The 16963-nt window shown below is 45.9% G+C and overlaps 1 protein-coding gene across 2 annotated transcripts in view; it reads left to right on the top strand.

Annotated features, from left to right (window-relative positions):
• Nucleotides 1-9654: 9654 nt before the first annotated feature.
• Nucleotides 9655-16963, top strand: part of LOC148473420 (ATP-dependent translocase ABCB1-like) — a 90830-nt gene continuing 83521 nt past the window's right edge. For both annotated transcript variants that reach the window (XM_088459602.1, XM_088459601.1), the window contains exons 1-2: nt 9655-9675; nt 9966-10077. In XM_088459602.1, the coding sequence (XP_088315728.1) occupies nt 9977-10077 (101 nt within the window). In that variant the 5' untranslated portion in view covers nt 9655-9675; nt 9966-9976. The remainder of the gene's footprint in view (nt 9676-9965; nt 10078-16963) is intronic.

The following is a 16963-nucleotide window of genomic DNA, read 5'->3' as shown; positions in this document are numbered from 1 at the left end:
TACATATGATATAAAATCGAAAATAAGCACATTCATTTGTGAGTATAGTATTTTACAGAAAAATAGCCATTGTCCGGTATTCAAATATGTTAAATTGCCAATGGTAGACAAATAAGATAAAAATAAAATAAAATTAAACAGTGTGAGCCCGGGTCCACAACATCAGTTCCCATATCCAAACTAGACAGCGTTAAGGGAACTTGGAGGGTCTTGCTCACAAACACCTGTCTCATACCAAAGTGTATGTCTGAAACATTTCCATATCTGGTCTTTAAGTGACTGAGACAATGTGTCTATATAACTTTCCCAAGTTTCAAAAAACTTCTCTGTGAATTTTTCCTTCTGTAGCGAGGCTTCAAACCGTTCCATTCGTAAAACATTGAAAAGTTTTCCCAAAAACAAGGTGAGTGAAGGAGCCGTGGGTTGTAGCCATACTTGCAAAATGCACTTTTTTGCCACTGCCGATATAATTATTAGTACTTTTCTAACCTCTTGTGCCATTCTATTACCTATAGGTGTGGTACAGAATATTGCCCATTCAGGTGTTAGGTGTAAACAATTCACTAAATGTCTATTTACATAATTCCCTATCAGGGACCAAAACCTCCGTATTATTGGGCATCCCCTTAGACAGTGCATTAATTCAGCTCCCTGTGCACCACACCAAAGACCTGCAGAATCTTCCCATAACAAGTCTACAATGGGGAGATAGATATGTTCCAGGGGCGTATCTACCCATTGGCCAGGATGGCACTCGCCAGGGGAGCCAACCAAAAGGGGGGCGCCGCCCGGCAGTGCCACCAGTAGCCAAGGGGTGGACAAGTACCTCGGCCCCACAAGTGCAGGGCAGACCGCTCTCACAGCTTACAAACAGACAGCTGCCAGCGGCGGCTGTGTGTTTGTAATAGCAGCCAGCCAATGAGAGTCATACAGACTCTCCGCAGAGGGAGCCGGCTGGAGCTCACTCATGAGCTCCGCGTTCGGGCTCCCCCCGCAGCATGTGACGGGAGAGACGTCATACGTCATGACGTCTTTCCTATGCAGGAGAAGAGCGGGCCTGGACTCGGACAGCGGCGGTCGCGTCAGGAGCGGGGACCAGGTAAGTTGAATTTTTTTTTTGTTCTTTGTGCGTGTGTGTGTAAGCCTGGCACTACGGGGGGGGCACTGAAATAGGGGGTGTCTGCTACTGGGGCACTTTATGGGGGGGTGCCCGCTACTGTATTGGGGTGGCCACTACTGGGGGCAATTTATGGGGAGTGGCCACTACTGGGGGCAATTTATGGGGGGTGGCCACTACTGGGAGCACTGTATAGGGGTGGCCACTACTGGGGGCACTGTATAAGGGGTCTACAACCTAGGGCACTGTATAGGGGAATACTACTGGGGGCTACTACTGGGGGCACTGTTTAAGGTGGACTACTACTGGGGGCACTGTATAGGGGGGACTACTACTGGGTACTATTACTGGGGGCACTGTATAGGGGGGACTACTACTGGGTACTATTACTGGGGGCACTGTATAGGGGACTACTACTGGGGTCTACTACTGTTGGCACTGTATAGGGGGGACTACTACTGGGGGCAATGCAGCATAGGGGGGATTACTACTGGGGCACTGTATAGGGGGGCTACTACTGCGGGCAATGCAGCATAGGGGGGATTACTACTGCCGGCACTGTATAGGGGGGCTACTACTGGGGGCAATGCAGCATAGAGGGGATTACTTCTGGGGGCACTGCATAAGGGGGATAGGGGGGTGCCAGTACATTACATTGCCAGGGGCGCTTGGATCCCTTGATACACCCCTGATATGTTCTATGTAGTGTATTCAGGAAAAGTTCTGTATATGATGTTGCTGGTACCAGTTTGACAGATCGCAACAATTTTTCTGTAGTTAGAGATGGAAAATAATCCCTCCATTGTGGCAGACCAACGTTCTGATTATCGTATTGTATAGGAATGTGTAGGAATGAGTAATGTATTGAAATGGCCTTATATTGAGGATTTTCTCCCAGTAATAAGTCATCTAGTCGGTTATTATGGTCATCTGGAGAGAGATTTCTAGAAACGGCATACCGATCGAAAGCAAGCCGGGCGGTGGGCGTGGACAGCCGCAGTGGGGGGAGGTCTAGGTTAGGGGCTCCCGGGGTGGACTTAGGGCTAGGCACCCCCCCCGGGAGGGATAGCGTTAGGCTAAGGAAAGAGGGGGTTAGGGTCAGGCACACCCGGGGGGAGGTTACGGTTAGGCACACCCCTGGGAGACTTGTTTAGGCTGCGGGGAAGGGGGGTTAGGTTTAGGCACCCCTAAGGGAGGGTTAGGGGGGGTTAGGTTAGTGAATACTTTATATACTTACCTGTCGGGATCTTCACTGCCGGTCTTCCAGCGTCAGGATTTGAACCATGCGGCTGGCGGTATTTCATACCGATCCCGTTTCCAACTTAGTATTTGCAATTGCATATTGATTTTTATTGTGTATCCAGTCTCTCAAGTAACGTAAGTGAGTAGCATGACTATATGCACTAATGTTGGGTAGATTAATGCCACCATTAGACCTGTGTTGCTGTAGTTTTACCTGTCCAATTCTCGCTCTCCTACCATTCCAAATAAATGTGCATATCATCCTCTCAATCTCCATTGTGCCTTTTTTAGTCAATAAGATGGGAAGTGATTGGAGAGGGTATAGAAGTCTTGTAAATAAGATAATTTTAACCAAGTTTGCTCGGCCTAGATATGAAAGATTAAGATGTCGCCATCTCTCAGTATCCTCCTTAATACTGCGTAAAATACTTTTTATGTTAATTGTATATAGATTATCAAGATATTTGGGTAATTGTATTCGTAGATATGAGATTGATTTAGTCGTCCACTCAATGGGGATCTCCTTAAACCAGGCCGGACATGCAAATATTTTTTTAAAATAAAGTGCTGTTGATTTCTCATCCCGATACTGATCCTATTTCTTTTATACGCGTCATCAGTGGCCCAAGGGTCCTCCTCGGGTCCGAGATGAATAAAAGAACATCGTCTGCGAAAGCTGATATATTTACAGTTTCTGCACTAATCAAAATTCCCTTAAACTGTGACCAATTTTGCAACATCCTAAGCATGGGGTCTAAAGTTAAGTTAAAGGGCAGAGAGAAGAGCGGACAACCCTGTCTTGTTTCCCTGGTTATTGTAAGGCCCTCTCCTACAATCCATTGACCAATAATGAGGTAGTCGGGAGGGTATAAAAAAATTGATTAGAGACTGGAAAGTCGATCCGAATCCTCGTCTATCCAGTATCTCATAAAGATAGGGCCATGAAACCATGTTGAATGCCTTGGTGGCATCTAGGCTTAAAAGCATTGTCAATGGGGTCAGGATGGAGATTAGCTGCCATTACAGCAGCAATGGCTGAGCGAATAACTTTTACTGAGTGTCTACCTTTAGTGAAACCTAGTTGATGAGTTGTAAGCAAGGAGGCAGAAAATGTCTGTAAACGATCTGCTAATATTTTGGCCAATATTTTAAAATCAATATTTAGTAAAGTAATTGAGCGATACGATGAAGGAAGAGTCAAATCTTTATTTTGTTTTTCGGAATTTGGGAGGTGAGTGCCTGATTGAAGCTAGGGTAGTGAGGAGTGTCTGTTTGTATTTTCCTGTAGAGAGCACAAAATGTCGGTATTATGTCATGTTGCAGAATTTTGTAGTATTCTATCGAATAGCCATTGGGGCCTGGGGACTTATTAAGATGCATAGAGTCTATAGCTTTGGCAATTACTTCTTCAGTTATATTATTTTCTAGCATCTCCCGTTGTAAAGGAGTGAGACATGGAAATGTTGCCTCGTCCAATATTTTAGACATTAAAATGGGATCACATGGAGTGGCCGTATAGATTTGCATGAAATATTCCTGGAGTTTCTGGGCTATATCTGAGGTTTTAGTGAGCAAAGTTTGTGTGTGAGAGTCCTGCAAAGCAGCTATATGGTGTCGTTTCTTAAAACTTTTTGTCATATTTGCAAGTAGAGTACCAGTTTTGTTGCCCCACCGAAAATATTTTTGTTTAGTGTAATCCAGTTTCAACTGGGCCTGGGCTAATAAAAAACTGTCTAGCAGTTTCTTTGAATCCATATATGTTATTTGGTTATCTTCAGTAGGGTTTCTAATATAGGCCCTCATTCAGACCCACTCGCGAGCAGCTGTCCGCTCGCAAGTGGGTCGATGGTCTGCACTGCGCATGCGCATGACGGAGGGAGCTCCCAAGGGAACGCTTACCGTCTGAAGCCGGCCCCACTGACATCACTAGTGATGTCAGTGGGAGTGATTTTGGCTCTGATAGAGCCAAAATCACTCCTGGCCTTGCGGTTGAAAAACTCAACCGCAGGCTTTTGCTCGCAGTGGCGATGGTCGCGATGGTCAAGACCATCGCGACCATCATACTGCACGCTCGTATATGCTGTGGGTGGTGACCCACAGCTATACGAGCGTCCAGGAGGACGCTCCATATTAATGGAGGTGGGCCCTGATTCAGAGCGAGCGCTCTGGTCAGAGCGTCCAGCTCTAAAACAGGGCCATAATCCGCTAGAGCGGATTACATAGTTCGTTGTAGATTAGTATATTAGGTCCTAATATTCTTATTTCGTTTAGCAACATATGAGAGAATATTTCCCCACATAACTACTTTAGAAGTCTCCCCAAAAAAGACAGGGTTGTCCCAATGTTCTAAATTTTCGTCCATAAACTCCGTCCATTTTAATGTAAGGAATTTTCGAAACTGTTCGGAATGGTAGAGATAAGATGGGAAGTGCCAAAAAAAGGGGCGTATGTGAGGCGATTGGTTGTGAAGGGTTACGGATACTGGAGCGTGGTCGGATACTACTATATCCCCTAGCGAGGTTGATACAATTTCTGAGAGGAGTGTTGTGGAGAGAAGGATGTAAGCAATACGAGAGAAGGAACCGCTGATTGGAACGTATATGACCTGTCAGTGGTGTTAAGAAATCTCCAGGACTCTGATAAAGAGTGATCGGTCAATAATTGTGGAATATGAGTCCACTAAGAAGCTAAGGGGTTAGCTGGTATTGGATATTTATCTACATAAGGTTCTGCAACCGAGTTTAAATGACCGCCTAATATCAAATTATAATTAATCCTACTATGCAAAAGTTGGGTTGTAGACTGATAAAAAGCATGTAGATCAGTATTAGGTGCATATAAATTGAGTAAAGTGTATTTAACTTCATAAATTTGGACAGCCAGTAAGATATAATGACCCTCTGGGTCCAGGACTGAATTTAGTATAGTATAAGGGAGGCGTCTAGCAAAAACAATGGCGACACCTCGAGATTTGGAATGGTAGGAGGCTGTAAAGCAGCCTCCAATCCAACGTTCACGCAAAGTGGAATCTTCCCCTCCTTTCCAATGTGTCTCTACAGTCAGAGAGGGAACAGAGCTGGTCCTGGCACTGTGCTGTGAGTCATGTGTATTTTATTTTACACCATTAACACGCTAACAAATGTACTGTATGCCCTTATCTACATTAAATATTAACACATATCACACCCTCTCTTTGAGCAATGGACCGCTGGTTACAATGATATCATGTTACAATCACTGGTGTCCCATACACTATGGGGGACAGGGGCTGGCTGGCAACTTTCAGCCTGGGGGGCAAACACAAGCAAGTGGCCCCAGCTTTTCTACTAGTACATTGTGAAACACTCCCGAGCTTGGCCCCGTTAGGTTAACGTCATGTCCAGATGGCGTTACCCTATAGTAGCCTTTAGGCTACAATTTAGCAAATTCTTCTGGAGAGGGGTGCTCTGGATCCCTCTCCGTTGGCCCCTGGTGATATATGCACAGACCAAACCAGAAAGCTTCCCGCTCTTCACCAGGCAGGCTCCTATCAGAGCCTGTCTCCAGACAAGAGGATTTTAGTAAATTTGAATGAAAATATTAATTTACACATTGAGCCTTTGGTGTAAAATATTTATCGCATCCGCATTAAAAATGCGTATTGTGATAAATATGCCCCTTAGTAACAGAAAATTGTATTGCCTGTCATCCTTAGGTTCAATTTTGTGTTGTTGAATGTGAATGTGAACCGCCAATACATGCTAAATCTGATCGCACCCATGCAGTAAGGGGGCAGAGGCAATCATGCTGGTACGGGGCATAGGCACAGATGAGGAGGGGGCACAGGTACAGATAAGAAAACAGGGACAGTGGGAGAGACTGTAGGGGAGAAAGGGACAGTGGGAGAGACTGCAGGGGAGAAAGGGACAGTGGAAGAGTGCAGGGGAGAAGGGGGAGAGGCTGCAGGGGTTAAGGGACCAGTGGGAGAGAGTATAGGGCAGAAGGGGGTACCTGTCAGAATAGCAATGGAAGTGTTCCTGCCACTAGCTGCAGCAGCAGCAAAGGGGGCTATAGAGGCTGGTGTATGTACAGTAGGCACATCTCGCTCTAGTATACATCTTAAAAAATAAAAAGTAACCCAGCCAACAGGCTCACATATACTAAGCACTACAAAATATACATATTCGCATAAAGAAGACAACACTCAGAGACTATCAAAATATCCAATGTATTAAGGTCAAAGTGAGGCGACGTTTTGGGGTGCATTTTTTTTTTATAATAGTCTCTGAATGCTGCCTTCTTTGTGTGCTTGTGTATTTTAGTCATATGACTGGGCACCAGAGCATTGGCTAGCATAAAGTGGGACTGGATTAATATATTAATATATATATATATATATATATATATATATACATACACACACTGTATAATATATATACTTACGCTGTATATTATATATATCCATACACTGTATTATATGTATATACATACACATATATTTATATATATATATATATGTATATATATACACACACACATACACTGTATAATATATATACATACACTTTATAATATATATACACTGTATTATATATATATATATATATATATACACACACACATATACTGTATAATGTGTATATTTATATATGTGCCAGCCTGGTGAAGCACTGTGCTGGGAGCTGCTGCTTACCTGTCAGCCCCACGGTGGCCAGCAGGGCTTTAGTCTCTCAAACACATGGGGAGGCCATGTCACTCTGTCTCAGGCAGCCCACCCAGGTAGGTCCAGCGCTGCTATCCCTTCCCAGTCCACTCGCTTGAGGAAGAGAGATACTGGAGTCGCAAGATGATGATGTCATCATCTCGCGACCCCACAGTAGCTCCTCCGCATCGGCGCCAGCGGCGGCTGTGTGGAGGAGGATCAAAGAACATACTACAGTCCAGTCATCGGCACTCGTCCGATGACTGGACCGGAAAACCCCTATCCCCCACACGCGACAGTAGTGCAGCAGCGGCCCTAGTGCTGCACAATTGTACCGGCCCGGGGGGCAGATGGCACCCTGCCCCCCGGCCCAGTCCGCCACTGATGGGGGAGATGTACTAACGGTGAAAATGCGGTAAAACCCCCGAAAGTGTTGTTTTCGGGGGTTTTACCGCATTCCCTGTATGTATTAAGCAGCAGAATGCATCGCATTCGCGCCACTAGGTAACGCCACCTTAAGGTGGCGTTACCCAATAGAAGCCTACGGACTTCTTAACGTGATGCTCCTGGCTGGGAGGGATCCGATCGGATCCCTTCCATGAGCCCCTGCGGCCCGCGGCCTTCTGCGCATGCATAGAAGGACTTCTGGGTGTTCAACCCGGAAGTTCCTCTGCCCGGCAGCATCGCAAAGGACAGCTCTTATCGGGAGAGCTGTCCTTTGCAAAATCCTTAGTACATACCGCGGTAATGAACCGCGGTATGTATGCAAAGTCAGGGGGGATGGGATGTACAGCATCGTGGAAGCAATGCTTAGTACATCTCCCCCTAAAAAACAATTATATTAATAAGAATTTTATTCTTTACCCCTTATAGCCGTATTCAATTAGGTGTGAAAAAACGTTTTCAGCAAAAACGTTTTTGCCGGTGATGTCATTTCGCCAGGTGAAAACTTATCCCCATATTTAATTCCAAACACTTTTCACCAGTGCGGAAAGTCAATGCATTGGAATAGGCGAAAAAGATTCGCCTATGAAAACTGTCAAAAAAAAGTGCAGAATTGGGGTTTTGGGGTACAAACTTGCGGGAACCACCCTGCACCCTTGGGACTGCCCCCCAAAGGTAAACTGCGTCAAAAAAAAGTTTGAAAAAAATACTTTAGATCACGCATAAAAAGTACTTTCATTTTGGGGGTCGAAAAACTCCAAAGTTGGGGAACAAATGTAAAAACTAGCAAAATAGACTCCAGGGGGGTCCCCAAGTATGCCCCAGGTGTTTTTAACATTGCAGGTGCTTGCGGCAGGTTGATTTTTAAAGTTTTTTAAAACTTCACTTTATTAACCTTAAAATATGCTAGCACCCATTTTCATGTACCCCAAATTTGCTGGGACTACTTATTTTCTGCAAAAAAACCCTTCTAAATGCTATTCTTCACCACTTCTGCAAAGACGCTAATTAGCAGCTACTGAGAGCATTTAAGTACCCCAAATACCTTCAGCAGGCCTATTCAGGGGTGTCTATAGTGATCCCCAAAGTCAGTGCAACTTTTGGGGGGTGTCAGGCTGATTTCCCCAAATCTGACAGGACTTTTCGCCTGTTTGCGTTTTGCCGGTTCCCATTTTTTGATGATTTCTAATTGAATACGGGGTTAAGTGGGGACGAGCGTGATACTTTTATCAAACCTAGAAGAGAGATTAAGAGGACAGAGATAAAGGCCCTCATTCAGAGCCGTACGCTCTGAGCAGAGCGCACGCTCTGAATGAGGGCCGCCCTCCATGAAAATGGAGCGCCCTCCTGGACGCTCGTATAGCTGTGGGTCACCACCCACAGGCTATACGAGCGTGCAGTTTGATGGCTGCGATGGTCTTGACCATCGCGACCATCGAAACTGCGTACAAAAGCCTGTGGTTGAGTTTTTCAACCACAAGGCTCGGAGTGATTTTGGCTCTATCAGAGCCAAAATCGCTCCCACTGACATCACTAGTGATGTCAGTGGGCCGGCTTCTGACGGGAGGCGTTCCCGTGGGAACGCCCCCGTCAGGGAGGAACGCCCCCGGCACGCCCACCAAAGGGGGCATGCTGTCAGTCAACATCGACAGCACGCCCCCTTTGAAGAGACACAACGAGCGAAGGATTTTCTGGCGCATGCGCACGACGGAGCTCCCTCGGTGCAGAACATCGACCCACTTGCGAGCGGACAGCCGCTCGCGAGTGGGTCTGAATCAGGCCCAAAGTACCAACCAATCAGCACCTAATTGTCATTTTTCAAACACAGCCTGGAACATGGCATTTAAGAGCTGATTGATTGGCACTTTATCTCTCTCCAAAGTTTGATACATATCCCCCCATAGAACTGTATTATCACCCATGTAAATATTTTACATATAGCAGTAATAGAACAGGAACATGTAGTAGAGAGCAAATCCCCAGTCAGGATGGATAATGTGCTGGGTTAATGTGAGGTAGGAGGAGCTAGCTCCATTCACAAATACAATTAAACCGTCTTCAGTGAGGGAGGGGCCAGATAACTGACCTCACTTCACAATCATCCCTGGTCAGGGATATATAAGCTGCCAGGACTGTGCTTGTGACTTGTGACAGAAGGAAAATTGCATTTACTCATCAGAGGGCACCTAAGGTAAAGCACGTATTGCATAACTGTGTGTCCTGTTATCCAGCTACTTGTAGTTGTGTAATTTATTTTTAGTTACTTTTCTCTCTCTTTTTAAGGAACACAATAGATGTTATAGAAATAACGGTTCTCAGCTTGTAGAATGTACGTAGAGTAGAACTGCTCTGCAATCCCTGCCTTTCATTCCTCAAATCTTGGCAGCACTAATCTAAGCAAACGGAAACTATGTAGATGATAAGTGCCGCCTGGTGTATTCTGTATATAGGAGGTTTCTCTGAATTTATTATTCTTTGTAGGGATTAAAAACATGTCGAGTGAGCAAGATATTGAAGTGAATAACATGAATGGAAAGGGACTGGCTAATGGGGAAGAAGCCATTATCCGCATAGAAGATGGCAACCCAAAAAGGTGATTATGCCGTTCATTTATGCTATATTTATTGTTACATTAGCAAATGCTACAACCAAATATTAATGATATAGTAAATATATATATAATAAATATATGTACTTTTCAATGTAGACATAGCGCCAGCATAGCGATGCCATGCTGGCGAATGCACTATGGCCCCTGCTACCCCCCTGCCATCGCTCCGTCGCTGCCAGCATTGGCAAGTGTGTATGCAATAGCCGATGCCGGCATCCTCGCCAGGTCTGTCACACACAAAAGATCAGCTGGGTACACATCGTCTAATGTGTACCCAGCTTAAGTGGTCAAAATGGGAATTTGGTGGTATGGTAAATGTACCTAAAGGCCAGGGTCCGCCTAGCCCTCAAAGTTTTAGTAATTTTATAAGTTTATATTGATATGAGATTTTTTTTTAACACTGCTAAGAGGGAGATGTGTCCAGACCCTCCGGATCCTCCCCCCCACCCAAGTGCAAGAATTTGCAATCACCCAATGCTGGGGATTAAGCTGTTTGGGGCCGTGGGTATGCCAACATCAAAGAAGGGGGCATGCCTGTGTCACAGAGGGGACGTATATAGCTCTGAATAGCGATAGGCTGCCCCTTGTCCCTCTTTAGTTACCCTCCTACCACCGTTTCTATGAAGCATGCACCAAAGGTTAGTGTGTGGCAGAATACATACGTGAGACCAGCAGTCGGGTTGCCAGCAGTCAAAAGACTGGCATTGGCATCCCGATGCTCAGGATCATGACAGAGGCTCTGTAAGTATATTAACCCTCCCCCCCTTCACCCCCTAACCCTCCCTTACTGCATCCTAACCCTCCCCCCCCCCCACAGCCTAACCCTAATCCTACCCGTTAGTGCCTAAACCTAACCCTCCCCCCTTGGTGCCTAAATCTAACCTTCCCCTCTTAGTGCCTAACCCTAACCCTCCCCCGGTGGTGCCTAAACCTAAAGCCCCCTGCCCGCAGCCTGACCTTAACCCTTCCCCCCTTAGCCTAACCCTAACCCCCCACCCCGGTGTTGCCTAAACCTAACCCTCCCCCCGCAGAGTAAACCTAACCCGCCATGCTATACTTACGTTCGGGATGCCGGCTGTCGGGGATTCTGGCGTAGGCATCTGAAGTGATGTCGGTGGCACTGGTATTATGGCCATGAGATGGGATTCCGGGGCCGGGATTTTGACCACCGGCATCCAGACCGCCGGCATCTTAACTACATCCCGCGGCAACTGTTTACTGCTGCTCTGCTATGTTAAGCAGCATGAATGAGTCACAAAGAAGTCTAGATCCTGAGAGCAGGACAGATTAATGATGATCAGACGGTCGATAATGTGAAATCTTCCAACATGTCTGACTGATCCAATCATCGGTCGGCTGCATCTGTCAGTGTATGCATTGCCATGACCAACCGACCGCCCGACATTTTGCCTAGTTCTTTCACAGGGGAGGAACCCAGATAACTTGGGACATACACTGTGTGATATCTCACAATGTGTGGCCATGAGTCTGACAGACATTTTATCTGACAATGTATCCCCAGCATAAGCCTTTAGCAGACATGTCTGGACTACTGGTATTGGGAAGACAAGGAATTTAGGAGAACTGGAGAAAAAAAGGGAGGGAAAAAACAGTCATAATAGAAATCACTCCTGTAGAACATGGGACCAGGGAGGAACTTATGCCATATGGGGGTCCTGTGGGTCTGTTACAATGGTAACCAGACCTGTAACTAGACTTTTTGGTGCCCTGGGCCAGGAAGAGCATTGGCGCCACCCCCCCCCCCTATATTTTTCAAATAGGGACATAAGATGCTCACCCAAAAAAGGGGTGTGGCCTCATGGAGAAGGGGCTGATTTGGTATGTTAATGAAGGGGTACCAATCCAGTTGTACCACTGTTATCCAGGTGTCACAGCTAAACAGTGTGAATCCAATGACTGCAGCGATGATGCACAATAATGATGCAGTATAACTTACCGGTTCTACATGTAGGAGAGCGCTGTGTGTACCTGCACCTGCAGGAGGATATGTCCATCATAACAACTGTGCACAAGCCTGGAGCCGGCAGTGTAGATCACCGACTAATAGGAATAGAAAGAGTGCTGCTTGTAGTGTATATGTAGCAAATATCAGCGGAGGGGGGCAGGGATCCATATATGTACCCTGCGCTGGGCAGCTGAACTCACTGGCAAAGGTACTCAAGGTGCTCTGGAAACACCTGACTGCCTACTAAGAGGTGATAGATTTGAGTCCCAGGTATGACAGTATTTTCAAATGTGTGTGTTAAATAAAAGAGGATGTGACTGAAGGTGCCTGGGGAGGTGACCAGGGAGGTGATAGCGGCGGCCAGAATGATTATAAACAGAAAATTGAAAATGAACAGGCCCGAGCAGTGCCCCTTGCCCTGCGGTGCCCTGTACGGTGGCACATGTCGCACTACCCTAGTTACGGCCCTGATGGTAACAAATTGTTTCAGAAAACAGAAGCTATACAATCTAACTTAAGTGAAGTGAGAATACTACAAATACTTGCTAACCCATGTAGGGAACATAAAGAATGATACCCTAGAACTGCTAGAATAAGTAGGAGGGGTAGTTCAAGGCATAGGCGATGCAGTCAAAATAAACAATTGGAAAAGCTACCGTTTATGTCCCCCTAATGGGTCAAACACTCTATCAGCAATAATCCTGAGCATCAAAGGGACAAAAAAGCCCAATCACGCAGAGCATCATAACAGTCTAGTAAGCACAGTCTGGAACCTGAAACAAAACAAAGAAGAGCGCAAACAGGCAAGAAACAAATATTCCTCTACCGAAGGAGAAATCCACCAAGTACTGTCCATATCAAAGGAGTTTTGGCTTCTCCTCATATTTAATTTAGACACCCTCCTCTGCTGTCCAAAGTAGGCTGTCCATAGCAGGGAGGGCTGGAGGTATCAGGCTTGCGTGGGGGGCAAGCTAATTTGTAGAGGAAGCAACTGAAGGTCAAGAGCCTCCCAGAAGGTGTTGAGTTCAGATGGGTCTTGAAGCTTAAGTATTTTCCCATTCCTTGTCACCTGTAGGCTAATGGGATTGCCCTAGCTAAATCTAATATTACGCTCCTGTATCTGTCAGAGGCTTCAGCACTCTTTAGGGCTGAAGGGTATGCCATGCGTGGTCATAGAAGGTGCATCAAGTGACCATCAAAATCCACACCATCTACATGTCTTATAATCTTCATTATTTCTTATATTTGGGCAAAATAATGTAACCTACAAATGACATCACAAGGCTGATCAATCAACAACCCTCTGGGACGTAATGCTCTGTGTGTCCCGTCAAGGGTGATGCACTCATTCTTTGTTAACATGTCTATAAGGTCTTGGGTGCATATCATTCATACATTATCTCTTCGGGTCTTCAATTCTGTTGTGCGAGAACCTCAGGCCCTTCCCCTTAGCTTGTGGCCTCTCTAGAATCTTCCAACACTGAGATCCTTGCAGTCAGGTGAGTGAGTTCCTTTTCTAGGTTAGCCACCTCCGTGTGGATTATCTCTTGAAAATTGGTTTCCAATACTCCTGTGACCTTTATGGAGCTGTGCGTATGAGGGGATCTTTTAGACAGGTCGCTTGTATTCAGCATGGAGCAGGTGTAAGTGCTGATACCGGTGATGATGGCTACTCTGGGCCTGATTCATAGATGAACACAAAGGCGATTACTAATGCAGATCGAGCGATTGCTTGCCATTGCGTCTGCACATAAGCAGCACTGCACCTGCGCTGCGATTGCATTGTGATTATTAACACACAGGGGAATCCATCGCAAAGTGAGTGACAGGTTGTCAGCGTTTGGGGATGGTGACGGGGATAGCATAAATTAGCCCTTGCGATCTCCCAACGCAAAATGAGAGCCCTCTGCTCCGGTAAGCTTACTGACTATTAGCATATTTTCGCAGCTGCAGTGCCTACGAAATTTCAGATGCTATCGCATTACCGTCCATCTCTGAATCTAGCCCTCTATACGGAGCAGTGTGCAATGCAGTCCACAGCTACAAAATCCATGCCGCATATCCAGAACAATCCTCCACTATAATTTTATTTACATAGAATCTTTATCATTTATCAGGCATGGATTGGAGAGAAACTTCTATCCAAAAACTGAACAAAACTGATAATCAACCTGCAACATATATAGGAGGTTATGTATCAAACTTGAAGAGAAAAGAGGAGGAAGGGGGTGGCACAAAGATAGGGTTGGCGATAATAGGTACAATATATATCACAGTGGGCAGGTTGCATAACACATCGTATTCGAGTCTAACCCTATCCCTAACTCTAACCCTAAAACTCACAAAGAAAAAACATTTCAATGTCAAAATGTTACATATTGTCCTTTTGACCGTGTTGACCGTTTAACCCTGTCAACCTAAATATATGTCAACAGAATGATGGCTGACCTAATGACCATGTCGACATTTTTACTGTCGACATTCAGAATGTGTCGACCTTCTGGGTTGACCTTCTGTATGTTGGCCTTTTTATTGTCGACCAATCGGCCCGGAAACCGTTCAGGGTGCAGGTTGTGTGCTGCGGGGATCCCCTTGACTCATGGACCCTGCACCCCTTATAGATACACTATTGATTCTTGCCCATTATTACTTGTTATCATAACACGACTTGGAGAGCAAGGTATAGAAGACACTTTAAGCAGGAAAACTGTTGATACTATTATGAAAAGGGTAACATCAGTAGTACCTTTGCTATCTGTGCTTAATCATTACACCGCAGAATACATCCTGTATTCCTCTAACCACTTTCAGCCTTATGCAACACCGGCAGCCAGAGGGTCTGATTCAACAAGGATCGCAAGTTCTAAGATGCACGCAGTCGGACGATTTTCGCGATCTACGCATGCATATGCATCGCAGTGTGCGAACTAGCTACTGCGACCGGGAATGAGATGGCGGTGTGTACGCAGACCCATCGAAGAGTGATCAACAGGAAGTACAGTTTGTGGGTGGTGACAGGGGGCGTGCCAGTGCATTTGAACTAGGGATGTGCAGGCTCGGAGAGGTTCGAGTTTGCACGTTGAGTTCGGATTTTTCCCTCCAAAAAAACGGAACTCAGAAAGAGGCTAAACGTCATCTTACATGGACGAACATCATCATTCCTGGACAAAAGTGATCCTTGCTGAATCAGGCCCTTAGTTTGTGTTTGCAGCAGATTTTTAGAGGTTTATTATAATTATTTCAGAGGTTGATTACGTTCATCTTGTTTCTCTTTCTATAGCTTTTCTCAAATGCAGTTTTTGTTGAGGCGTAAAAAAATGTTGTGTACAAATAACAAATACAGGGCCTGATTCATTACGGATTAAAGCGTACGCAGACGGGTGATTGTTGCGTACTGCATATGCTTCGCAGTGCGCTTACGTGAAGACACCACTGCAACACACTGCGATCACGAAGCCATCGCAGGGTGATTGACATGCAGTGAGCATTTGGGGGTGGTGATGGGCGGTGGTCCGAGAAACGCAGGCGTGTCTGACCGTTTGAATGCCGTTGCATGGGCGTGCATGAATTAGCCAGTGTGATTGCATACGCAGCTTGTGTACTCACTGTGTGCAACGAGGTTGGCAATTTCTAAGTAAGGTCAGGGCTGCTGTAATTCTGTGTGAGGGGCCGATGGTACTCGATGTTACCGATGTTTATGGAGGATTGTAAGCGAGATAGAACTGGCCCACAGGGCTACAAGGGAAATGCACGGTGGGCCCCACTGCCAGAAGGCCCCACACCTTCCTCTAGGGGTCATATTCTAGACTGTGCATTGAATTGTACATTGTTACTCTATTAGAGGGTCAGTTACCTTGTGGAGCAGGCCCACAGATAAACATCTGTTCTTGGTTTGCTTCTATAGAAACCAAGATTTGCCTAATGGTTAGCCGAGCAACTGTGGTGGCAGGACACACCCCCCTCTGGAGGATGACCACACCCCTTAAGCATGGTCCCCTTTTACTGCATCCCCCCGGTGGGCCCTTTATGCCCCAGTCCGATACTGGGCCGCAGTAAATCGGGCTGGGTTAGCTTTTAGCCCCAGCAGAGAGTTAGCTTTAGGCACCATGGGGAAGGGGGGGGCGGGGTTTAGGGTTAGGCACCACCGGGGGAGGGTTAGGCATTAAGGGGGAGGGTTAGGTTTAGGCACTAACGGGGAGAGTTAGGATACAGGAAGGGAGGGTTAGGGGGTGTAGGGGAGGGTTAGTATACTTACAGAGCCCTAGCCGGGATTCTGAGCATCAGGATGTCACTGACGGTCTTTTGACGCCCGGCATCCCGACTGCTAGTCTCCCATACCCAAACTGCTTTGGATAGCCAATAACATAAATCCAAACTAATCTGAACTTGCGCTAATTTTGTGAAAATTACCAAGTCACAACCGACCCACTCATCTCTAGTATGTACAGGAGAATATACAGATCAGGAAAGAGGATTCAGGGAGGCGGGACACTGAAAACAAAAAAGATTTTGAAGGTCTCTAGAGAGACTATGTGGAGCAGAAGTAGTAGGGTACAGTATGTAAAATCTGAGATCCAGAATAAACCAAATCCAAACCATCAGATTGTTGTATTTACTTTTAAAGATGGGCCTGGGTACACACTATACAATATATACAATATATTGTCTAATATATATTGTCTGCGAACATCATATAGTGTGTACCCCAAAAGCACCCAATTCATCGTACAATAAATTGGGTGGTCGCATCTTCCCACCGGATGTGCAGCACATCAGATGGGACGATGTAATGGACGATGTGGTGCAGTTACATTAATCATGTAACAATATATCGCATATATAGTACAGCGGATCGTGCAATGTGTACGTCGATGCGATATATCGTTACATTGTATCACCGCA

Source organism: Taudactylus pleione, unplaced genomic scaffold (assembly GCF_031769625.1).
Source record: "Taudactylus pleione unplaced genomic scaffold, aTauple2 ptg000916l, whole genome shotgun sequence".
Taxonomy (NCBI): Eukaryota; Metazoa; Chordata; class Amphibia; order Anura; family Myobatrachidae; genus Taudactylus; species Taudactylus pleione.
The sequence above is the reverse complement of the archived record's forward strand: the minus strand, read 5'-3'. Positions and strand labels throughout refer to the sequence as shown.